The 25,191-nt window shown below is 40.7% G+C and overlaps 2 protein-coding genes and 1 long non-coding RNA gene across 7 annotated transcripts in view; 2 read left to right on the top strand and 1 right to left on the bottom strand.

Moving 5' to 3' along the window:
* The window catches only part of LOC127529390 (uncharacterized), a 706,297-nt gene that overhangs the window by 180,216 nt on the left and 500,890 nt on the right, over nucleotides 1-25,191 (top strand). The window lies entirely within an intron of this gene.
* Nucleotides 1-25,191, bottom strand: part of mpl (MPL proto-oncogene, thrombopoietin receptor) — a 522,581-nt gene that overhangs the window by 193,415 nt on the left and 303,975 nt on the right. The gene's annotated exons all lie outside the window — the stretch shown is intronic.
* tut4 (terminal uridylyl transferase 4) overlaps nucleotides 1-25,191 on the top strand; it is a 124,021-nt gene that overhangs the window by 14,582 nt on the left and 84,248 nt on the right. For all 5 annotated transcript variants that reach the window (XM_028810862.2, XM_051932698.1, XM_028810861.2 and 2 more), the window contains exon 2: nucleotides 3,622-4,199. In XM_028810862.2, the coding sequence (XP_028666695.2) occupies nucleotides 3,719-4,199 (481 nt within the window). In that variant the 5' untranslated portion in view covers nucleotides 3,622-3,718. The remainder of the gene's footprint in view (nucleotides 1-3,621; nucleotides 4,200-25,191) is intronic.

The raw sequence follows: 25,191 nt of genomic DNA, 5'->3' as shown, positions 1-25,191 counted from the left end.
CATTTTAATGTGCACAAAAGTATTAATACAGGTTTGCATGGCCCATAAAGTGATAGTTTTCAAGGGGGTGGCACTAATGAAGAGAAGGAATCACATTGCACAACAGTTGCCATCAAAATATAGAACCTTTTTATTGAACAAATTTTGCAAACAACTTGAACTATCATTTTGACAACATATTTTTAACCATCCAAAGAGGCATTTAGACTTAGTACAATATCCAGGGGTGCTTGTCAAAGTTGTATTGCACTGAAAATGTCTTAGAAAAGGAATAAATAGTAAATATTTTTTGTAAACCAACTACACTTTCTGTTAATGTTAACAATCTCTGTCCACTGACACGTTAGCTATATGGACTGTAACGGCATTGGTTATCTCGATCCACCGCTTGCTTTTTTTGTCGTAGGCAGTACCTCTAGCAAATGCATCTACAAGTGACGTCTGTCTCGAGTGTCCTTTAACTTTTTCAGTTTTACCTGAGGATGTGGTGGGTGCCAATCTTAGTTCCATACAGTCATGGTACTCCAAAGCATGTTTGCGGCTAAGGTGGTGCAGCAGATTGCTCGTGTTACCGCCTCCGGCGACAACTTTAGCTTGACAGCATTTGCAGTTAATAGTTATTTGGTCCACATCCGACCTTTTAAAACCAAAGTATCTCCAGACAACAGACACGGCCTTTTTTTGGCAAAAGTTCTGTGTCATCACGTTTATCTTTATCGTCTTCTACAGCTTTAGTTTCGGAATGTTCTCTGTCCATTTTCACCGTTCAATACCTCCACTAACGCATGTACTCCGTTGCATGCGTGTTTAGCGGTGTAGCAGTGAAAAGGGTCCCCCCTTAAACAGTTTCCCACTGCGCCACGTTCCGAACGTTGTTTAGGCTATTTAAACCGGTGTTGCGATATAAGAAAAATTTGTATCATAACAGAAATAAAAAAATGTTTTTTGGTTTGAACCAGTATACCATCCAGCACTACATTAAATGTCATTTGAATACATATTACAATCTTTTGTAAACATTATACATAAAAATAATAAAACTAAAAATTATTATAAACAATTGTTCATAAGAGTAGCAGACAGACCACTAATACATTTAAACGATAATAATAAAATCCAAACAACGCACATTGCATTTTTGTTTAAATAAACTACAGTATCTTCGTAACTTTAAATTTTTTTTTGCAAGGAAGACTAAAATGTCAACATGCTTTTCTTTCAGTAAGATATACTGTTATTGGGCTGCAAGTGATTCCTGACGTACTAAATACACACACTGTATGCCCAGCTGGAACTAGGGCTGCAACTAATGATTATTTTGGTAGTCATTCAATTTTTTTTTTTCGATTATTCATGATTATTTCATGCTTGACTATTTTGATGCCTGCGACCTAGGGTTGCAAATCCTGTTCTGGGCTCCAGTGCGCATGTCTTACCTCATCTGCTCACGTCTGTCCACCTGTGAATGTCACCCTGATGTCTCTGCATTAACACGACTAAAATTAATAATAATCAAATTAAAATAACAACCAGTGAAACATGTGAATGTGAAAATAATCAGATGTTATATTAGTGTGACCATCACAATAAAAAAGAAATACATTAAACAATACAAACTAAAGTGCACATAGTCTTTAAACAAAAAAAGTGCATTTAACTTAACCAAAAATGGCCACTGGTGTGTCTTAAAGTCCAAACGTTTAAATAAAGCTTCAATTCAAATAAAATGAAACAATAATGTACAGTTTATAAAAGATTCAGTTCATATATTCCTGATTGCAGTGCAGGAACATGAGCACTTCGACATGCTCTGATGTGAGGCTGGCTCTGTTCTTTGAGACAATGTTCCCAGCTGCTGAGAAGAGACACTCAGAGAGAGTAGAGGTAGCAGGAATACACAAGAATGATTTTGCCAATAAGGCAAGAGTGGGATACTTTGCCTCATATGCCTTCCACCAGAACTGCAGCATCACTGTCCCTAGGATTCACCGCTGCACTGGACGAGCCTACAATCATCAGCATTTACCTCTGTGTGTTTGCGTGCAGGCAGTTCAAACGCAGTTGGCTTGGTGATTTACTGAATCAATGGCGTCAGTTGCACCTTAAACATATAATAATAGATTGTTGCAGTAGTTTTTTTATATAGTTTTTACAGTTCATTTGCAGTGTGTAAAATGATCAGTGTTGCAGTAATTGTGATGCTCTTTGCATGAAAAAAAAATACATGTTCCATTAAAACTTCACATTCTCTTTGTGAATTGCGACGTTTACTTAAAAAGTGCAGCTAAAAAGTATTTGGCGTCCAGGGATGCATTAATCACCAAGTATGTGGCGGTTTAAGGGTTAACTATAATTGTCGAAACCTTGATATACACATTACAGTAATCCCTCGCTATATCGCGTTTCGCCTTTCGCGGCTTCACTCCATCGCGGATTTTATATGTAAGCATATTTAAATATATATCGCGGATTTTTTGCTGGTTCGTGGATTTCTGCGGACAATGGGTCTTTTAATTTCTGGTACATGCTTCCTCAGTTGGTTTGCCCAGTTGATTTCATACAAGGGACGCTATTGGCAGATGGCTGAGAAGCTACCCGGCTTACTTTTCTGTCTCTCTTGCGCTGACTTTCTCTGATCCTGACGTAGGGGGATTGAGCAGGGGGGCTGTTCGCACACCTAGACGATACAGACGCTCGTCTAAAAATGCTGAAAGATTATCTTCACGTTGCTATCTTTTTTTTTCCATCTCCTTCCCCCTTCTCTATCCGACTCGCCATTGCAACCACGTTTATTTTCCACTATGTTCTTCTTCTCCTCAGACGTTCTTCTTCGTTTGTAGGAATGTGTGCATTCTTGACAGAGAATTACACATGATACTGCCCCCAGACGTTCATGTAGTGCATTGCAGTTACAAAAACCAATGTGGTTCTTTGTGACTGGAGCTTCTTTTGAAGGTTCTGTTCATGACTCGTCGACAATAAAAAAAAAATCTGTGTCGATGACTTTTTGTAGTCAACATCGTCTATTACGTCGACTAATTGTTGCAGCCCTTGTTGGAACTATATGAGCACATGGAGGAGTAGCTCCACTGTTTATGCAATCGAGCACGGAAAAGTTGTTGCTCCTTATATAGTAAATGTGATGAAATATAATAATAAAATCGTATATTTTAAAATAAATGACAGCAGACTTCGCACAAGTGATGGTGCAGCAGTACTAAAGAGTGATGTCCCAGGATGAACAGCACAGAGTAAAACTAGCCCATAGGTAAAAATAATTGAAGGTCCCTGTCTTTATGTATTATGTGTTTAACTGGCTTCAAAAAAACGCTTTAACCTTTTGAAAAAAATAAATGTCACATCCCAACTTCAAATGCAACTATTTACAGGTGTATGCATATTAATGTTCTTGCAATTTAGAAATAAGATATCTCTTGAAATTCTTTGAATTGATTCAGGTGCCGGGCCTTCAAATGTGTGGCTATATTGATTGTTCAGTTGGAATTGTGTTGTAGCAGATCTTGTGTACTGGCTTGCATGCATCACTGACTGTAAAAGAGGAAATCTATATTAAAGAAGCACAGAGTTTCTAACAAAGGGTTTCTTTTCCATTCTCTGCAGGGACTGAGAGGAATTTGGTTGGGCCCCCTCACCTTAATTTAAACTGGACATTTTTGGTGAGTGAGGGGGTGCATTTTCAGAAGAGCTTTGCCACACAATGGAAGAAGAGGAGAAGAGTCCAAGGAATGTAGTCAAGTCAACTCGATCTGAGGGAAAAACGGCTCGAGTCACTACTAAACATCTGAAGGAAGCCACAGTTGGTAAAGAAGGGGTTAGACATTCCAACTGGTACAACAACATTAAAACTAGGCTGGCAGATGAGGCTAAAGATGCAGAGAAGCAAAACTGTCCTGTAGGCTGGAAGAACATCAGTGCAGGCCTACCAGAGCAAGGTAGACTGAAAGCTAATAGGCTGACTGGTAGAGGCATTCTAGCAAACAAAGGAAAACCCAAAGTTGGAAGGTCACATGAACAAGATGATACTGTCGCTGTGCTTGACACACCAACTGGAAAGGAAGATGTCCACACCTCAAAACAAAGCAAGAGTGCCGATGTTGCTGCACCGGTTGTGAGTAAAGATGAACAGCAGTCTATTGGCGAAACAGCAGTATGCACAGAAGATGTTGTGACCAATTCAAGTAAGAAAAAATTTTGCCTTTTAATTTTTGACAGGATTATTTTATCATGCGATAGATGTAAGCTTTTACATGCTTTTTTGGCCAACGTTAAATTGTTTTTATATGTTGTAAAAGCAAGGGAAAATGTACTAATTTTATTAAAGTGGTTCAGTTTTTTCTTAAACACTGTGAATAAGATCTGTTGAGTTAGGGTGCATCCCAACCAACACCTCTACATTGGTGTAGAGGGTGGCAGTCCGTTGGGTAGCTGACGATGTCTCTGTGACTGAATAACGACTGGTATGATTGGTTGCAATTCATTAGAGGCAGAAGAGTAATAATTCTTTACATTTTATATAGTGCTTTTCTCACTTCACAAAGCGCTCTCCACACAGGGAGGGAGGACCCAGGAAGTGAACCCACGATCTCCTTACTGCCAAGCAGCAGCACTACCACTGTGCCACCTGTGTGGATTAGATAAGTGGACCACTTTACCATTGAAGCAGGAAGTGACTTCAAAAGGTGCACGACTGGCATGTGGGTGCAAGGCAGGGTCTCCAGCAAATTCTCTATTATAAGTGCAAGGTGAAGTCATCTGTTCTTGCTTTGAAGACATTTTTGTCAGTTGTGGACAGCTGCAGTTCCTGGTTACAAGTGTCCAGCCAGCAAGGTCTTCCAGGTAGCCAGCTGTTATCGGTGAGAGAGCATTTTTAGTCCTAGGCCAGGAATTTGATGCCTTGAACCTTTCAACCCCAGGTCAGTAGGATTTCTGGCAGCTGTTGTTTGGTTAGACCATTAAGGTCTACAGGTCTAGCCCAAAAGACGAAATACCAGACATAAATCTTGTGAAACCTGGTAACAAGAGGACAACATAATTTCATCAGAGTGGCTTCACTCAATTTATGTTACTTGATGGGGAAAAGGATAGGGAATGTAGAAATTGTGATAATAAGGACATTCCTTGCTTGCAGAACACTTGATGGAGAGGAAATCTACTCTGGGAACTGGGCATGGACTAAACTGTGTTATGTAGATGAGACACACAAAAAGAATGAGGCAGGAATGGTGCTGAGAGGAGAAATGCGAAAGACAGTGGTAGTGATCATACAAATTAATAATCTCTTAATAGCATTAAGAGCACAGGTAAAGGAATCTTTGCTGATGGTGCTGCTTGCTTATGCACCTCAGACAGGCTGTCAAGCAGATGGAAATGGAACCATTTTGGGGATTCTCAGTTATTGGAAGAAAAAGCAATATGAATTAATATGTGGAGGAAGACGGGGCAGAGAATGAAGAATGTTTGGGTAGGTTTGGAGGAGGAATAAGAAATGCAGAAGAAGGGTTAATTCTACATATCTGCATCCATAATTAATGAATGATTGGAAACACTTGCTTTAAAAAAGAAAAAAATGACAATCAATGATGTATATACAAAAGTGAGTAGGAGAAATTGCAAATCCGTATGTTGTTGTTGAGGAAGTCACAATGTTGGTTGCAGAGGACTTGTGTGGGAGGGAAAGATTGGGAAGGAAAAGGGAAAAGAGAAGAAGATCTAAGAGGCAAGAAGAAAGAGACAAAGAAGTGAGGTTTGAATGGGTTGATAGAGAGCAAGAATCGAATATAAAATAACTGAAAGAGACAAAAAGAGGCAAGAGAAGGAGGTATTAACATGGCTATATCAGGAGATTCAGGGAGATGTAAGGGTGGGACAGAATGTGTACAAGATGTCAAAGGACAGATGCACATCAAAATATGATGGAATTTGAAAAATCCATACAGTACTTCCATGTAAATTACAGTTTAACGATATGCAAACCATTACTCAGTGGAAGATTTTACTATGCAACCAATTGAAGTGTAAAATAATATACAGTCAAGTAACTTGTATGATACTAGGGGGCCCTGCTCGCTTCGCTCGCCAACCTCCCCCGGCCTGCACTACGTGTCTCTGCCGCTCACGTATGTGGATTTCACTTTCACCAAACAACAAATCTTTTAATTCTCGTGGATACACCTCTTCATTGGGAAGAAACACTACTTTTTCCTGATGGCAACATGAATTAGACGATCTACAAGTCTCTGACTTAAAGTTTAAATCCGAGCAATATATTCAATCTCTTTTCGCTGTTCCGTTATTTCACCAAGTAATAATTTCTGTTTGTTTGCGCTAATGAAATCTTTATTATTATTACTATTGCTATTATGTTTTTTGAGACTTTTGAATTTTCCTACTTCCATTATCTCTAACCTGCTCTGCATGTGTATTGCGCCAACGTTTTTGAATTCTTTACAACGTTCTACTTTGTCATCTACTCTTTGTCTTTTATTTCCGCCCCCGGGCGTGTTTAAATCTCTTGGCACAAAGTTTTGTCTCACGGGATTTGAAAGTATCTCTCTGAAAAAGTCGCGTCTCGTCCCAGGATTTTTTTATTATAATAGAGAGATTTATTTTGTAGACTGTTGCGTAAAATATTCAGTAAATAAAGAAGAGTCATAGGCCATCGTTATAAATTAGCTCCAAAATAGACATCCCTTATTCAAACCAACTGGTGGAGCCCCATGTGCTGTTGTTAAATGCAACATGGCAGACTGAAGAAATTTACCAGAATAACTTCCCTTTACCAGCTACATTAATTTACATAGCACGTTCAAATATAATTTAATTCACTGCAATCAGCACACAGATAAATGGTGCATTTTATCAACATCCCTTATGCCATCAAGTATTATGTTCAATTAGTTAAACATAGTAAAGGCCTTAAGTAAATATCTGATTCAAAGAATTATGACTTTTTATATGTAAATTGTTATCAGAGTACAAATTATAAATTTTAAATGTTATTTATGACCTAATTTTTATTTTATTTAAAAATGTAGGTACAGGATGTGAGGATGTCCTACTTAAACAGGCAGGTAGATTAAAGTACATTTTTCTCATGCAACACAAATGAATGTGGAGTAAAACTAACAGGAAATTGAATCAAGTTAACAACCTAATATTTAATTTGAAACTCAACATGCTAAGCCAAGTGAAATTAATAAGCCGCATAGACAAACAGATTGGTATGAGGTGGCTTAATGCCTCCACAATGAACTTTACAGATTTATTATGTGTGTGTGTATGTGTGTTCATTTCTTTCTCTTCATCATCAAGCTTGAACTCTAGTAGGGTAAATCCCCATTGAACAATTGCTGACGTCATGTAGAGAAGCAGCAATTTGTGGCAAGGCATTCTACAAACCATTCATGACCCTTTCTTATTCTGTATTATTGTAATTCATGACTCAGAGTGACCCATGTAGTAACTCTGGGTCTTGACCCTTTGTTTGCAAAACACTGTTATAGGTGAGGACAGCACGGTGGCGCAGTGGTAGTACTGCTGCTGCCTCGCAGTAAGGAGACCTGGGTTTGCTTCCCGGGTCCTCCCTGTTCTCTCCATGTCTGCGTGGGTTTCCTCCCATGGTTCAGAGACGTGCAGGTTAGGTGCATTGGCGATCCTAAATTGTCCGTAGTGTGTGCTTGGTGTGTATGTGCCCTGCGGTGAGAAGGAAATTAAAAAGATTTTCACACAATTAGAAATCAGCCATTTCACTGTCTACAAGTGGAGAGGATTTCAAACAACTGCAAGCTTCTTTCAGCATCTTGTGCTCTGCTCTTGGACTGCACTTCCCGGGGCAGCCTGGCCTGAAGATGTCTCTGTGAAACCCAGAATTTCATCACAGGTAGCTCTTGCCATTAGATTAGATTTCATAAATTAGATCTGATAGGGTGATGAGCCACTAAGAAACGGAAAATCAAGGTTAAAACCAACGTTTGCCCATGAACACCTAGGCAAAGACTAGGAGCCTCATGCATAAACGGTGCGTACGCCCGTTTCCACGCTCACTTCGAGATATATAAAAATTACACTTGGTGTAAAGCCCCTCACATTTTCACTGTAACCTCACACCATGTGTATGTACTTTTCTGCTTGGAAAGCTCTACAGCGGGTTATGTTGAGAGTGCAGAGAATTAATGGGATATAGCTTCCGACTGTGGAGGGCACATGCAGCACACTAAGCCTCAGGAAGTGGGTGCAGTAGTTGTTTTTTAGACTAGTATTTTCATCTTTGTTGAGATTTGTTTTTCCTAGACCACTCCTGAGATCTTTTTGCCAGGCATTGGCTATATTTTTCTTGTTAGTTCCCCATCTTCCTAAATGCAACTTCCAAGATATTTAAAATATTTCACCTGCCTCAGTTCTTTCCAAGCTTCTCACTTTGTTTGGCTTACAACAAGCTGTTACCACCAAAACCTCTGTTATGTCCATACTTTTGCGCATTCCATGGGCTTCACCTTCTTTTCTAGTTCCTCTCTAAATGCATCTTGACCATTCCACTGATGTCCTCTGTAGTAATCGTGAATGACAGAAGGTTGGCCCTTTGTGTAAACCAGCTTTTACTCTGAAAGTGTGAGTTGTTCCAAAACATGTAGTAACCTTTGTTTTTGTAGTTACCTTTGTGATCTTTTCCTTGGATACCTTAGACTACCAGGCACAACCAGTCTTGATATTTGACACCATCTTCAAATCCACATATGCCTATCTGCTATCATGTTGAAACTCTCCTGGTTTCACTTCTTTCACCACAGTTATAAGGCAGGATTAACCTCTTTAAAGTGATGATAGGAAAACATCCATTGTTCTTTAATAATAAGTAAAGCAATGCACAAGGTAATGGTGGAGCACAGGAATTTAAATGATTACACTTTACAGGCAATGATGCAGTTTATTGCCAGTCTTTGGGGTGTTGGCTTCACTCCTGAAAGCCACAACTATTTCAGCCATTTTCATTGTGTTAACTCTAAACTGACAAAGACACACCCACAACTAGCCAGACCACATCCATACAAAACAGCATCCTGTCTGTGTCTTAACATCAGGCTGAGTTTTAGCCAGGGCTGTGGAGTCTGAGTCGAGGAGTCGGAGACAATTTTGGGTACCTGGACTCGGGGTCGGAGTCGGCAAAAATGTACCGACTCCGACTCCTAATAAATTTAAATTGTAATGAAAAAAAAATACAGCAAATTCAAATGTCCCATTTCACAAACAGTAGTCATAATTATGTACTTATCTGATGTAAGAATAAAGCCCAATGCATAGTTGTGTTATTACTAGTGTGAAGTTCAGCTGAGCTATTATACAACCTGACATTCACGTATTGTAATCTGGATTATGGTACATTACAAAAAGTGTTTTCATTTTATTTCAGACTAGGGGGCTCTGCCCCCTGCTCACTTTGCTCACCCACCCCCAGGTTGGTTTACCGGATAAACAATTTAAAGAGATTATTTTCATGGGAATTGTTACATATGCATTATTTTCACTTTTACTTTAAAACTTTTGTAAAAACAATGTTTGTCCTTTATTTCCTGCCCTGGGCGTGGTTAAATCTCTTTCTTGCGGGACATATAACACTGCTCGCGTTGTGAAGGGTGGGGCTGAACACATGCTAAGGAGATTCAGTCGGATCAGCTGTTTTGGGGGAAAAAAAAGTTTTCAACTTTTGCTGCTGCTCTTGCCGAGCTGCGTTCTCTGCTTGTCACGCTGCGTGTCGATCATTTAAAAGCCTGTACAGCAGCTGTCCTTTTGCCACTTCGCGTCTCCGCCGCTCGCGTTGTGAAAGGGGGGTGGGCTGAACGCACGTTAAGGAGATGCGCTCGGATCATCTGCTGGCGAGCTGCGTATTCTGCTTCTCGCTTGTCATTGTTTTAAGAGCTGGGAGCACATGAAGTGTGTCTGCCAAAAGCATTCCAACAACTGCTGGGTTAGATGTCCGTGAACTTGTTTTAAATTATTAAGTAGGGCGTGACATGCAAAAGTCACCATCTCACGGGTTTTGCTTCCTAAGGTTGTAATGTCTAGTCTCACGTGTCGTCAAAGGGTCACTCCAAGATGATCAGGTCTTGATCGCTTTGCTCCACCCCCTCGGAGGCGCGCTAGGCTCCTGCCTCTTCGCATCTCTCCCGCTCGCATTGTGAAGGGGGGGGGGTTGGGAGCTGAAAGCACGCTAAGGAGATGCGGACGGATCAGCTGCTGGCTTTGTTCTGCTGCCGAGGTGCGTGTTCTGCTTGTCGCACTGCCCGTCGATCATTTAAAAGCCTGTGCAGCAGCTGTCCTTCTGTCTCACTGCCTTGTCTCGTGTGATGTTAAAGTGTCTCTGGCGGGACGTCAAATTGTCTTCCGAGAACATCATGTCTCATCTCCCTGCCAAGATTTTTTTTTCGTAATAGAGAGATATAATGTGTTTAACAAGTGTAATGATGTAGGTGGAGGTGTGTGCTATGGCCTGATGTGTGTTCGGGGGTTCTTGTCTTTTGTTTAAACTACGGTTATGCAGTAGAGAGTCAGCTTCCTAGCCAGTAGTTCTGTGGTTAAATGACGTGTATGTTACCTTCCTTCAATCAACATGGAAAATACATTAGCATTTTAATATACAGAGTAGTCGGAGGCAGAAGTACTGGAAACTAAGGAGTCGGAGTCGAAGGATTTATCTACCGACTCCACAGCCCTTGTTTTAGCTATGCGTGGCTTATAGCTGTGTCATCAAGGTAGGTTTTGCTAGAATCACTTTTGACCCTGCTGTGCAATAGGAATGCCAGTTGGCAGCTTATAAAACACAGAATCATTTGTTTAGGAGCAGTAGTTGCCTCTGTGTACAAATTTGAATTTTACAGTAATCATTTATGGTGATGAGTATGCATATGTGAAGAGTTTATGTAAAGACATGTAAATTCAGTACAGTATTTATAACATGCATATGAGTACCAAGTCTTGAATTGTGACAGTGTGTCTTGACTTCACGTAATTTGCATTACAATATCTTTTCAATCTAAAATAGAGTAGAAAGCTATGAGACATAACCTGTACAAGCATTCTTTTATATATTTACTAGCTTTACTTAAAAAATCAATAGACGTTGGCACTATATCTGATCGTGTTCAGCTCTGACGGGAGAGCATTCCCCACGTGGGAAGAAAAGCACATGGTCGTGATATCTCTGGCAATCGGCAGCTACTCTCTAAAACACGCAGAGCTCTGAACTCTCTCTCAAAAACGTCAAACGTTACTCATTAACTATCTGCAGATAATAATGTCTGTTGAACAAACAGGTATCCTTAGCTAAGCCGAGGCAAAGTGTACTCCAACACGTGGTGAGACGTAGACCACCTCGAACAGAGGCTGGCGAGTGAATGAGGAAGGCCCCTCCCCCCTGCTCTCAGCCCACAGCCACTCTCTTGGATTTGCATAAATACATCGTTACTGCAAGCAAACTATGGTACTTAGCGCGATGAGAGAAGTCGCAAAATCAACCGGAAAGTTCAAGCAAATTATAGAAAACAACCATATCTAAATCTGTTAAGTAATTGTCTCATGAAAGCGGACAGCCATACAGACAGAACGTGCTTGGACCATGAAATTTTTGAAATGAATTTTTGAAACCGTTTCTTAGCGAGCACCTCCAGATCTAAATCTGTTAAGTAATTCTCTCATGAAAGCGGACAGACATACAGACAGAACGTGCTTGGACCATGAAATTTTTGAAACCGTTTCTTAGCGAGCACCTCTGGGCCAAGGGTGACCTACATTCCAAATTTCAAGTCCCAAGTCCTCATGGTTCGGGAGATTTCGTGATGAGTGAGTCAGTGGTATTTGGCTTTTATATATATATATATAGATAGACAGAGCAGTGAGAGAACAGTAGTCATGAATGTGTCTGGTAATTTAGTTAACTCTTTTACAGCGGATGTCGACTTTTGTTGACAGGAGGGGTTGAGGGTGACAATCAGCTGTTAATAGCAACAAAACTCACTGTTACGTCACAGGCATTCCCTCTCTGCTTGGAGGAATGTTAGACTCATTGACTCTGCATTTAATCCTTGCGTATGCGTGAGTTACGAAATGTAAACAAAGGCAAGATGGCATCGACATTTCACAAGGGAGTGAAGCGAGTGCAGCAAAGAAAATACTCAGCAGACAATGTTTTGCGCATTATCGCTGAGTCGGACTCTGATTTTTCAGAATCTGATTTTGTTGACCGTGATCAGGAGATCGAGCAAGAGAGTAAGAAACTGGCATCAGCCGATGCCACCCCAGCTGATCGGCTGCCAGCTGAGCGCTTTCGCGCAGTATACACGCCTACGGCAAGGTTCATGTGGGAGGAATACCCAGACATTGATCCGTGGGAGGCAAACTGGCTACCGGACTTCACAAGACAGCATGGCTTACCGTTGGTCACGACAGATTACCAGCTGCTGGACTACTTCAGGCCGTTCTCTCCTGGTGCATTTATCTTCTCATGTCTAGTGCTGAATTGGCTAACTGTATTATTTCTAAAATAATGATCTGTTCTAAATCTGGCTGTACTGGACTGAAAGTACAGTTGTGCTTGAAAGTTTGTGAACCCTTTAGAATTTTCTATATTTCTGCATAAATATGACCTAAAACATCATCAGATTTTCACTCAAGTCCTAAAAGTAGATAAAGAGAAACCAGTTAAACAAATGAGACAAAAATATTATACTTGGTCATTTATTTATTAAGGAAAATGATCGAATATTACATATTTGTGAGTGGTAAAAGTATGTGAACCTCTAGGATTAGCAATTAGTTTGAAGGTGAAATTCGAGTCCGGTGTTTTCAATCAATGGGATGACAATCAGGTGTGAGTGGGCACCCTGTGTTATTTAAAGAACAGGGATCTAGCAAAGTCTGCTCTTCACAACACATGTTTGTGGAAGTGTATCATGGCACGAACAAAGGAGATTTCTGAGGACCTCAGAAAATGAGTTGTTGATGCTCATCAGGCTGGAAAAGGTTACAAAACCATCTCTAAAGAGTTTGGACTCCACCAATCCACAGTCAGACAGATTGTGTACAAATGGAGGAAATTCAAGACCATTGTTACCCTCCCCAGGAGTGGTCGACAAACAAAGATCACTCCAAGAGCACGGCGTGTAATAGTCGGCGAGGTCACAAAGGACCCCAGGGTAACTTCTAAGCAACCGAAGGCCTCTCTCACATTGGCTAATATTCATGTTCATGAGTCCACCATCAGGAGAACACTGAACAACAATGGTGTGCATGGCAGGGTTGCAAGGAGAAAGCCACTGCTCTCCAAAAAAAAAACATTGCTGCTCGTCTGCAGTTTGCTAAAGATCACGTGGACAAACCAGAAGGCAATTGGAAGAATGTTTTGTGGACGGATGAGACCAAAATAGATCTTTTTGGTTTAAATGAAAAGCGTTATGTTTGGAGAAAGGAAAACACTGCATTCCAGCATAAGAACCTTATTCCATCTGTAAAACATGGTGGTGGTAGTATCATGGTGTGGGCCTGTTTTGCTGCGTCTGGGCCAGGACGGCTTGCCTTCATTGATGGAACAATGAATTCTGAATTATACCGGAGAATTCTAAAGGAAAATGTCAGGACATCTGTCCATGGACTGAATCTCAAGAGAAGGTGCGTCATGCAGTAAGACAATGACCCTAAGCACACAAGTCGTTCTGCCAAAGAATGGTTAAAGAAGAATAAAGTTAATGTTTTAATGGCCAAGTCAAAGTCCTGACCTTAATCCAGTTGAAATGTTGTTGAAGGACCTGAAACAAGCAGTTCATGTGAGGAAACCCACCAACATCCCAGAGTTGAAGCTTTTCTGTACAGAGGAATGGTCTCAAATTCCTCCAAGGCGGTGTGCAGGACTGATCAACAGTTACCGGAAACGTGTAGTTGCAGTTATTTCTGCAAAGGGGGGTCACACCAGATACTGAAAGCAAAGGTTCACATACTTTTGCCACTCACAAATATGTAATATTTGATCATTTTCCTTAATAAATAAATGACCAAGCGTAATATTTATCTCTCATTTGTTTAACTGGTTTCTCTTTATCTACGTTTAGGACTTGAGTGAAAATCTGATGATGTTTTAGGTCATATTTGTATAGAAATATAGAAAATTCTAAAGGGTTCACAAACTTTCAAGCACAACTGTAGCTGCTGTGTCTGCCTCCTCTCTAACCTCCTACATGGAGCCTGAGCCGGCTGGTACAATCAGATTACTGTACGTGGGCATGTTGTGTTTAACACTACTGATGCACATTTACACACACAGAAACTGATGGATATGCTAAACTATTTTTCAAGTTATTTTAGGGGCAATGTAAGAGACTCGATCTATAGACATTTCATTATATACAAATTTACATTTTACATAATGCATAGGAACATAACCTTAGCATCTATAGGTGTACTAGTCTATTTGTGCTGTTTATAGTTTTATACTCATTAATTAGTTAATTTTAATTGCTCTCATAGTTTGTATAGCAAGGAATGCAATCTAGTCCTTTTAGGGATTTCATGAAGTGAAAATCAAGTGCTCTGTACCCTGTGATGTAACAGTGAAAGGTGTACAGGGCAACACAAAGGCTTTCTAAAAAGTCAGAGTTTAAGTTGGTAAGAGATGCCCCAAGTATACAAACAACAAACCTACTAAACGTAAGGGGTTGTTCATGTTGAATTTGTAGCGTTCATTTGTAGCAAGATGTCATTCATTGCACATAATTTGCTAAGCAATTAACCATATTGATATTGGGGAGACTGGTGGCGCGGTGGACTCTCAGTAGGGACACCAGGGTTGACGTCATGGTTCATCACTGCCTGCAGTCTGTATGTTCTCACAAAGTCTGCTTGGGCTTAGTTTAGGTGGATTGGCGATGCTAAATTGGACCTTGTGTGTGTGTGTGTGTGTGTGTGTATGTGTATGCTTGCTTGCTTGTGTGTTTATGTATGTTCACCGTGCTTGGACTTGGCGCCCTGTCCAAGGGGATTGTTCATGCCTTATGCTCAGAACTTTCTGGGATATTCTCCAACCCCCCAACCCTGCTCATGTTTTATCAGGTTTAAAAAATAGTATGGTATTAGAGAAAGTATAATTTTACAGCTTCTTGAAAAACACAGACGTTACAAGTTTACAAGCATTAAATCATCCAGCTAGCTTCCACAATACTGCTTGCTTGAGCCAAGCATTACGAACTGTCTTTTCTATAATGAAATTTCCTGTTCTTCTCCCCAGTTTATTAAGTAATTGATTTCACAGTAGTGTTATAAACATCCTGTGCTTCAGACTAAAATAACTGGCTACAGTGAAGTGAAACTCCTGAGTGCTGTGGTGTATAGCTACTTTGTTTTCAACTTAGACAAGAGCTGAGCAGATGTTTTTTGATGTGGGCTAAATTGTATATAATGACACATACAGTGGGACACATATAAAACATAGTGACTGTGCAACCAGGCAGTCTAACACATTTTAATGAATAACCTTAACCTTTCACTTAACCGGTCTGTGTAGGGTCCATGTTGACACGACCGGTAGTCACATTTTGAGGAGGTGTATTTACAGTGTAGGCTTGATACCAAAGTATACAGTGCATCCGGAAAGTATTCACAGCGCATCACTTTTTCCACATTTTGTTGTTACAACCTTATTCCAAAATGGAGTAAATTAATTTTTTTCCTCAGAATTCTACACACAACACCCCACAATGACAACGTGAAAAAAGTTTACTTGAGGTTTTTGCAAATTTATTAAAAATAAAAAACTGAGAAATCCCATGTACATAAGTATTCACAGCCTTTGCTCAATACTTTGTCGATGCACCTTTGGCAGTTTCGCCCATTCCTCTTTGCAGCACCTCTCAAGCTCCATAAGGTTGGATGGGAAGCGTAGGTGCACAGCCATTTTAAGATCTCTCCAGAGATGTTCAATCGGATTCAAGTCTGGGCTCTGGCTGGGCCACTCAAGGACATTCACAGAGTTGTCCTGAAGCTCGATGAGTATTTATAAGAGACTAAATAAACAATCCATTAATTTTAACTGACATTCTTATGGAGAAAAAACCTTTTTTTGAAAAATGACTCATTTAAATAACAGGAAAAAAATCACATGAAAACTAAAGTGGTATTTAATGGGTCATCGTAACTCGACCATCAGTTAACTAAATCACCTAAATACAAACGACTTTCTTGATATTTTAGTTTATAATCTAAAAACGGAATAAGAATCTGAAAATCTAACTCGACCATCAGTTAACTAAATCACCTAAATACAAACGACTTTCTTGATATTTTAGTTTATAATCTAAAAACGGAATAAGAATCTGAAAATCTAACAACATCACATTAATGTTTGATAAACTCTGAAAAGAATGATACCAATCATATATATGTAGATTTTAAAGTAAGCCCGATTTAAAGCGTGACATAAAACGTGCCATAAAATCGTTGCACTTTTAGGCTTAGGATTTTATATATGGGAATCAGTTAAAAAATTAAGTAATTAATTGCACAAATTACGTCTATCATTAATAATTAAAAAAATAAATTAATGATGTAGCTTCAACTTAAACAATGACCTTAAACGTGAATTTTTAACAAAATACTATTGGAAAAAGTATGACCTGAATTTGAATGCATTCCTTAAAGGCAAATTGAAAAGAAGGCAATAACAAAACAAGGCCAATGTATTAATTATCAAATTGGCATGGCATACCTGTGACAGGTGTCTGGTCACGCTTACAGGTAATCTAACCTAGACACCGTTAAAATATCCAACTATGCCACCCAGTTTTATTAAGAAACTTGGGAACTCTTGAAATTTACCGATAATAGCACACAGGTTTCTTTAAATTGGGCAGTGAGTAAACACACCATGAAAGACACAACAGTAATTTCAGGAAAAGCAACAGAAACTTCTATTACACAAGACAACGTAAAGTACATTAAAAAGATAAATGAACGTTAAAAAAAAAAATCTAACAATATCAGGAACGGAATTCCTTGGAAAGCACACAGTTCATACTCTAAAAGTCCATTAAAAACATGAAGTGGAGAGTACAACCTTTAGTGGTGCAGAGTCCAGTTTGCACACTGTGTTACCCCCAACAATTAATCATCCAACTGTCCTTAGACACAGTCTGTTCACCAGACATAGAAGTTTTGTCAAATCGTTGAATCCCTGTCAGCGTTTCTTTGTCGTTGCCTTTTTTCTACTCTGGGCTCCTTGTGTTGTTGTGACCTAGGCACGCCTCATTTCTCGTCTGCCAGCTTTGCTCGGTCCTTTCATGCGGCTTCCCTCTCTCGCTGGACCCACAACCGGCGTCTCCTTGGGGAGCTGTCTCTTCCTCCCTGGAAATAAGTGTTGCCGTCCTTGTGCCTCACGTTATGCCAGCCATGTACCCTCGTCCGCCTGTGAGCCCCTCTGCTCTGTCCGAGTGTCTTGGCAGCGTTCTCAGTAGACCGTCCTTCTCCCCTGCCTTCTCCTGCCCAGAAGTTTAAATGTCCTTCAGTCCCTGCCTAGATCGACAGGACGTTGGATTAAACAATGGCACATCCAAATTTCCTGGGTTTAACAAATAGTGTAAACACAAGTTAACAAAAAGTATTGTTGTTGAGTACATATATGCAGATTAGAAATCAATATCCTCAGACATGTTAATTTTCCAAGTCAGATATATACAAACATTTTCCAAGAAAAGAGCAGTTCTTTTATCACAATTTTGTATTGTTTGTATGTTTAAGCAGTTAAAACTTCAAAGTGGTGATTCTTTTGCAAGATAGCAAATACCTATATCCTGTAGACAGCCATCACAATAATCAGTAACAGGATTACTCAGGAAACTTGCCTTTTAACTTCTCACCCCAGTCCCAACAATGGGTGCCTTTTCTCTCTTCATCTACTGTGTTTTAAATGTAATATTTGCATGTTCCTTTGCCTAAGGGAGAAATTGAACCACCCAGTGTACAAAAAATGTCCCCCTCTGACATACGAGACAAAAACATGTCAAAGTAAAAAACAATTGAATCGGCTGCTGACTTTGATTGCACTGCTGAAGACTGATTTAATTGAAAAAATACAAATCTCTTAAATGGGAATACATTAAAAATTGTGTTAACTCTGTAACTACCATGTTCAGTTGTTCATCACCATTACCGACTTCATAATTATACTGTACACAACTGTTTTTCAACTGGTGCACTATGGAAATAAAAGTGTAGTGCCTCTGGGTCCAGACCTGAGAGAGATATGCTCCTTAAGTCGCAGAGACCTGTCTGAGGAGCACAGGACTACCTGGAGAAGCAGACATAAAAGCTCTGTGATCACCATTTTGCAGACACCTCACTCAGAGAGCACTGTAGCAGCCAGGAGATGTGTTGGGTGTCCATCTGCCTGGGTGCGTGTTTGCCAGCGACTCTAGCAGACCCGAGGGCCAGTGGGCATATGAGTTGCCCATGACCCCAGGTCAGTGGAATGGGGCAGTGAGATCACCACCTGTATGAGTGAGCAAAGGGATGAAGCAGCTGGGAAATGTGTCCAAAGTGTCTACGAATGGCAATCTCCAGGCTGCTTTTTTGAATGCTCCGTGTCCCCCCCCTTTGGACAGTTTAGCAAGCCTAAAGCAGGGCAATTTCTGGGCGTAGGTGGTCTAGACAAGTTCCTAGGGCGCATTACTGCAGCCCCATGTAGAGATTCCTATCTTTATTTTGTTTAGAAAAATTTGACCAGACTGGAACACAAAGAAAAGTTCATTTTCTGTGTTTGAACACTGCCTGCACTGTCTGCACTATTCGCAATAAAAATTTTTTTTCGAAAAGTGCACAAAGCAATAGTTTCACACATAAATCAACATAAAACGTCTGTTGCTGCCTGTTTTGCCTGCTGTTGGCGCTTGTTTGCAGCAGCAGCGGCTCGACAGCCAGCAGGAATTCACGGTGGGCTGGCTGCCTGGCTGTCTTTGCAGTTGCAGTGAGACGCAGTGTGGTTCGTATCTCCTTTCATCGTAAGTTTCTGTCCTCCCAGGCGAATGTTGCCATCAGTGTATCAGCTACATGAATGTGTTCAGCACCACGATCAGCTGGGGACTGATCAGCTGATGCCAGTACAGTGGAACCTCGGTTCACGACCTTAATTCATTCCAAACCTCTGGTCGTAAACCGATTTGGTTGTGAACCGAAGCAATCTCCCCCATAGGATTACATGTAAGTACAATTAATCCGTTCCAGACCGTACGAACTGTATGTAAATTTTTTAAAAGATTTTTTAAGCACAAATATAATTAATTACACCATAGAATGCACAGTGTAATAGTAAACTAATGTAAAAACATTGAATAACACTGACACAAAAACCCAGGCTCTTTCCTCAGCTGCACACGCAGGGTCTCTCTCTCTCTGCAGTGCGTGAGCCCCCCTCCTCCCTTTCTCAGCAGCACACGAGCTGTCTCTGTTTCTCTCTGTGACATTGCAGCAGTTCGGCTGTACCCTTACAATCCGATCGTTGTATAAACACTTTTTTTTTTTTTTTTTTTTTTTTTTTTTTTATATAAATGAGTTTTAAGCACAGGGGAAAAAAAAGGAACATTTGAACAAATCCGAACTTTATTTAAAAGCCAACCAAGACAGTAACGTTTTAGGAGTTCAGGCTAATAGCATTACAACCTGATCGCATTAAACACGCTTTTTAAATGAGTTTTAAGCACAGGGGGGAAAAAAAGGAACATTTGAACAAATTCAAATTTTATTTAAAAGCCAACCAAGACAGTAATGTTTTAGGAGTTCAGGCTAATAGCATTACAATCCGATTTCATTAAACACGCTTTTTAAATGAGTTTTAAGCACATGGAAAAAAATAAACATTTGAAAAAAAGAGAAAAGTAACATTGCAACACTTTCTTCTCACCATTCTTCACTTGCTTAGAAGCCATGGTTAACTGCAAAAGCACACGAAATACTGTAGAGCACAAAGAGTTCACAGGTAAAGCACGCACGTCTGACTGAGAACAATGAACAGGGAGAGGCTGAACACGTGCTTAAATACAGTAATCGGCGCGTACGAACCGGAAGGGAAATGAAATAGAGCACAAAGACTTCACAGCGAAAGCACACACGCACGGAGAACAATGCAACACGTGCGGCGCACAAACCGAAAGGGAAACTGGCTTGTTCGTATACCGAGTGTGTGGTCGTGAACTGAGGCAAAAGTTTGGCGAACTTTTTGGTCGTAAACCGAGTTGTACGTGTACCGAGACGTTCGTGAACCGAGGTTCCACTGTACCTCACTTTCGTTTTCAATCTCCATCTCCAGGGGCCTCATGTATAACGCCGTGCGTAGAACTCACACTATAACATGGCGTAAGCACAAAAGCGGGATTGTGCATACGCACAGAAAAATCCAGATGCAGGAATCTGTGCGCACGCATACTTTCACGTTCTTCCACTACATAAATCCCGATCAGCGTGAAAAGTAACGCACGTGCACGCGCCTTTTGTCCCGCCCCAACTCCTCCCAGAATTACGCCTCTTTGAATATGCAAATCAATATAAATAGCCTTCTGTGAAATGACAATGGGAAAAGCACAGGGGAAAATATAAGAATTTCAGCGAATACCAAGTGGAGGCAAAGGAAAAAACGTATTAGTTGTTGGTTTAAACAGTGGTATAATCAACAAAAGGAAGTTGATCGAGTGACAGAGTGTCGGAGAAACTCGAAGGCTCAACTTCACAAAGTCGCACAGTGCCCGAAATAAAAAAGAAATCACATATCAAAGTCGCCGTGAAAAGGCGAGTCGTAGCCCACCGTCTGAGTGTCATATGAAAGCTTATTAGGGTACAGACAAAAAATAGGCACACAGTGGGGGGAAAAAAGCACGAAATGTCAACTTTAATCTGAAATTTCCACTTTAATCACGTAGTTTATTTTGCCATTAAAGTAGAACATCATAAACTTCATCTTAAAATCGTTTAATTTACTAGTTTCTCAAATCCCACTGTAACTAAAGTGGCACGTTAGATGCTTTGTTCTGTAATTGATCTTCTATGTGCTCTGTGTGTGAATCACTACCTGCTTTTTAAACGGGCTTTCTCTTTCTCCGACAGGACACATAATCCATTACATTCGTGATATTACAGCTCTCTGAATAATTAAAATACTGAGATGTATACGTGATATCTTTTTCATGATGATAGGAATGAAAGCATGTTATTAAACATGGGAACACGGTGGCGCAGTGCTTGTTCATGTCTCACGCAAGAGGCTTGCGGCGCCATGTGCGACCTTCAATGAAATAATTTATCACAGCAGTACTGTCTCTTTCAAACGTACTAACCTCCAATTCCTGTCCTTACTTTTCTTTCTCCAAAAACCCAATTGCCACACAATAAGCTATGTAATAGACGTGAAGCCATCTGTAAGCTTAGAACTTCGATTCTTCAAAACTTTTAAGGAATATTGAAATATCTTAGTAGTATGTGTTTAATTATTATATCTGTCTATCTTTCCAGTGTCGCGTCAGCACCAACAAGAATACAACGCAAGGCAGGAACAATTACTGAACTAGCTATCGCTGCTGCACCGTGTCCTCACATGTTTAATTATTAACAATACAGATTATTTAAATGAAGTTAAAGTTTTATCTGTATAATATAATCAACATGTTTTGCTGCATTTCGTCTTAAAAATGAATACTGTCATCATATGTAAATACGCGCTTTATAAAGTGGCGCAGGTTGTGCAATATTATAACTGTAGTGCAAGTTTACAGTGAGGTAATTGTACTTATACGTACAAACAGTTCTACAAGGAGCACTTGATGGACTGATTTAGTGCGTTTATAGTTCTTGGGATGAAACTGTTTCTAAACCGCGAAGTCCGTACAGGGACTAAAGCGTTTTGCTGTGGCTCAGGCAGCATCTGCTTCATGCTGTGTACCGATAATTCTCTTTCCGATCAGCTGCTGCTGTGATTTCCCACTCAGATACAGTAATATAAATACTCCGAGTGGTGCAGTGAGAGTAATATGGAAAAAGATGATCTGCTGTGGCAACCCTTAACGGGAACAGCTGAAAGAAGAAGAAGATGCAGTGAGAGTTACAATGCTAAAGCAGTTATGGTATTTGGAATACTATGGCTATTCCCTGGACCATTATATTGCTGCAGGTTAATTACAATCAGATGCATTACACTAATAAACAATATGCAGTTAGTTTCAGTGTATTTATAAAGCCGTGCCAGGAATGTGGATCTAAGAAAGAAAGGGTGTCCACGCAGGAACAGTAGCATTGCTTTGATGCTGGGTGCCGCCAGTCTGCAAAACCGAGTGGATAAATTGCGTACGCCAAGGTATGAGTTACCGTGGAAATGTGCGTGGCTTTACGCCAAGTTTAGGTTTTATACATCGCGATTTGAGCGTGGAAACGTTCGTACGCAACATTTCTGTGCTTACGCACCGTTTATACATGAGGCCCCAGATCACTTGCATCAAAATCAGAGTCCGAGTCATATTTTGCTTTGAGCATTCACTTTGGTGTCTCTCCAAATGCCATTTTAGAAGCTGTTTGCTCTTTGCTACTCATGCCCACGCAGGAAATCGAGGTCAAATCAACAAAGGTAACTTTCCTTCAAGCAAAAGCATATCGAAAAGTGTTGTAACAAGAAGATCACTGATCTCTATCAACCGCTAGCAAGACTGAGGCTTTCGAAATGATGATAATAATAATAAAAACTATATTAACGCGTGATAAAATAATTGTCGGCGTTAATTAATTAATGCGTTAACGCAATAATGCGTTAACTTGCCCAGATCTAATTATTTCGTAAAAAAGAAAAAAATACATGAATGCTGTCCTGATCAAAGCTCTGCCTGAGGCATTTCTTGTGGCTGGCCCTGGGTGCAACAATATTTTTTCACACATTAAACAGGACATGTTAATCCCAAAGATCAATGTGTAAGCTCCTATTCTTTAAAAATGCACACGCAAGAGACTAACAAACCACCTAAAAACATACCCATGTACCTCTCTTTATGACAGTGTTACAGACTGGCCTTGTTCGTATGGTAAAAGCTTGTTTTTATTATTTTTCGGATGACAGCCAACTGTTCCATCTACAAGTTGCCTGTGGGCTCTAGTTTGCCCATCCCTAACCTAGAGGATATATTAACAGAACTCTTTGGATCTGTTTTCAACAGACAGCTTTCATAGATCTGCTATTCTACAGTTTTCAGATTGTTTACGGTGTTCAAAGATCTCCTCAGCTTTTTTCTGGATGGCTTAGTTGCCTCATAGAGTGGTAATTATGCTCTGTTTATGTGCTATTGAATTTGACACTAACGATAAAAGTGTTAAACTTATTTAACAAAGCAGTGTCCGTGGTTATTGCACAGGTGACTGTACACTTAGTGGTTAGAAATGTAATAATACAGTTGTTGAATGACTGCAATTTGATTCTGTGTAAGGAGTCCATTTTTGAACAGTGTCCTTTCTCACCACTCGTTATCAGGCATCAGTATACTATTAATCTTGTTATCCATTATTTGTCACTTCTCACTAGTCATTCATCACACATCACTAATTGTTTGTTGCTCATCACTTTTTGCTTGCAGTGCATCATTCATTATGCATCACTATTCACTTTTGGCTCATAATGCGTCACTTTCACTCATCAGTTCTCAGTTATCACTCATCATTTTTCATTTTAACATTATTGGTTAATTCAGCTTGTGGAACAAGCCCCGGACACAGACAGGCAGACATGTTCTTTTGCACCACCACACGTTTATTTACACTATTACTATTATTTACAAGTCTTTAAGTGCTCCACAAACCCCAATCTTCCCCAAAGTCCAGGCCAACCACACTGCCTCCTCTTCGGACTGCCGCCTTCTCTCTTTCTCTCTGACCTCGTCCTGCTTCCACCTGACTCCAGCCTCGAATGAAGGGAGGCGGCCCCTTTTATCCATACCCGGATGTGCTCCAGGTGTGCACCGGCTATCTTCCACCAACACGTCTCAGTGTGGTGGAAGTGCCGGCTGTCTCCCCGGAAGCACTCCGGGTGTTCCCTCTCTTCTTCCCCCCCAGCACTTCCTGGTGTGGCGGAAGTGCTGGGGTCCAGGGTCCATCAGGCACGTGGACGCCCCCTGGTGGTGACCACGGGCCCCTACAGAGTTGAGCTTCTAAGTCCTGTACCCGTGGCCCCCAATACAACCAGGGCGGTCGCCCCCTCGTGGTCTGGAGGAGGCATGAGCCCTCCTCCTGTCTCCCCGGGCATCCGGTGCCACAAGCTATCAATCAAATGCTTCTTGAAGCTATATCTATTGCAGGAATCCTGAAACAAGAGCAATGTTTTCATAAAGCAAATACATTTTTGGCCAGACCTTCTTGTGACAGTTCTTTTTTTAGAGGTGGTTGAGGCAGTGTGAAAGGTCCCAGGGGGCAGCCTGGTGTTAAGGAGTCTAACAGCTTGGGGGTAAAAACTCTCCTGCAGCCTGGCAGATCTGGCTTTGATGCTGTAGTATCTTCTCTTGGATGGCAGAAGTGTGAAAAGTCCATGTGAGGGGTGTAAAGGGTCCTGCACAATGCTGCAGGCCTTGTAGACACTATGTTTGTAAAATATGTCCTGTAGCGAAGGGAGAGACACCCCAATTATTGTTCTCTGTTGTCTTCACTATCCTTTGCAGGCGCTTGCCGTCAGATATGTTGCAGTTGCCATACCAGACAGTGATGCAGCTGGTCAGAACACTCTCAGTGGTGCCTCTGTAGAATATGGTGAGGATGGAAGGGGGAAGACTTGCTCGCTTCAGTCACCTCAGGAAGCGTAGTCTCTGCTGGGCTTTCTTGATTAGTGATGAGGTGTTATGTGTCCACGTAAGTTCCTCAGTTATGTGCACACCGAGGAACTTGGTACTCCTAACAGTCTCCACATCTAAACCGTTGATGCTGAGTGGGATGTGGGCAGGACATGATTTTCTGAAGTCCACAATTATCTCTTTTGTCTTGTCTTGCGTATATACACACAGGCTCATCCAATCACTCACTCATTTTTACAATACACACGTCAAGTTTACACAAGGTCAGGAAAGGGGGGATTTCAGTGTAGTGTTTTCAAAGAATGATACGATGATTTTGGACTACCGTATTTATCTTACC

This window comes from Erpetoichthys calabaricus, chromosome 10 (genome assembly GCF_900747795.2).
Source record: "Erpetoichthys calabaricus chromosome 10, fErpCal1.3, whole genome shotgun sequence".
Classification (NCBI taxonomy): Eukaryota; Metazoa; Chordata; class Cladistia; order Polypteriformes; family Polypteridae; genus Erpetoichthys; species Erpetoichthys calabaricus.
The sequence above is the reverse complement of the archived record's forward strand: the minus strand, read 5'-3'. Positions and strand labels throughout refer to the sequence as shown.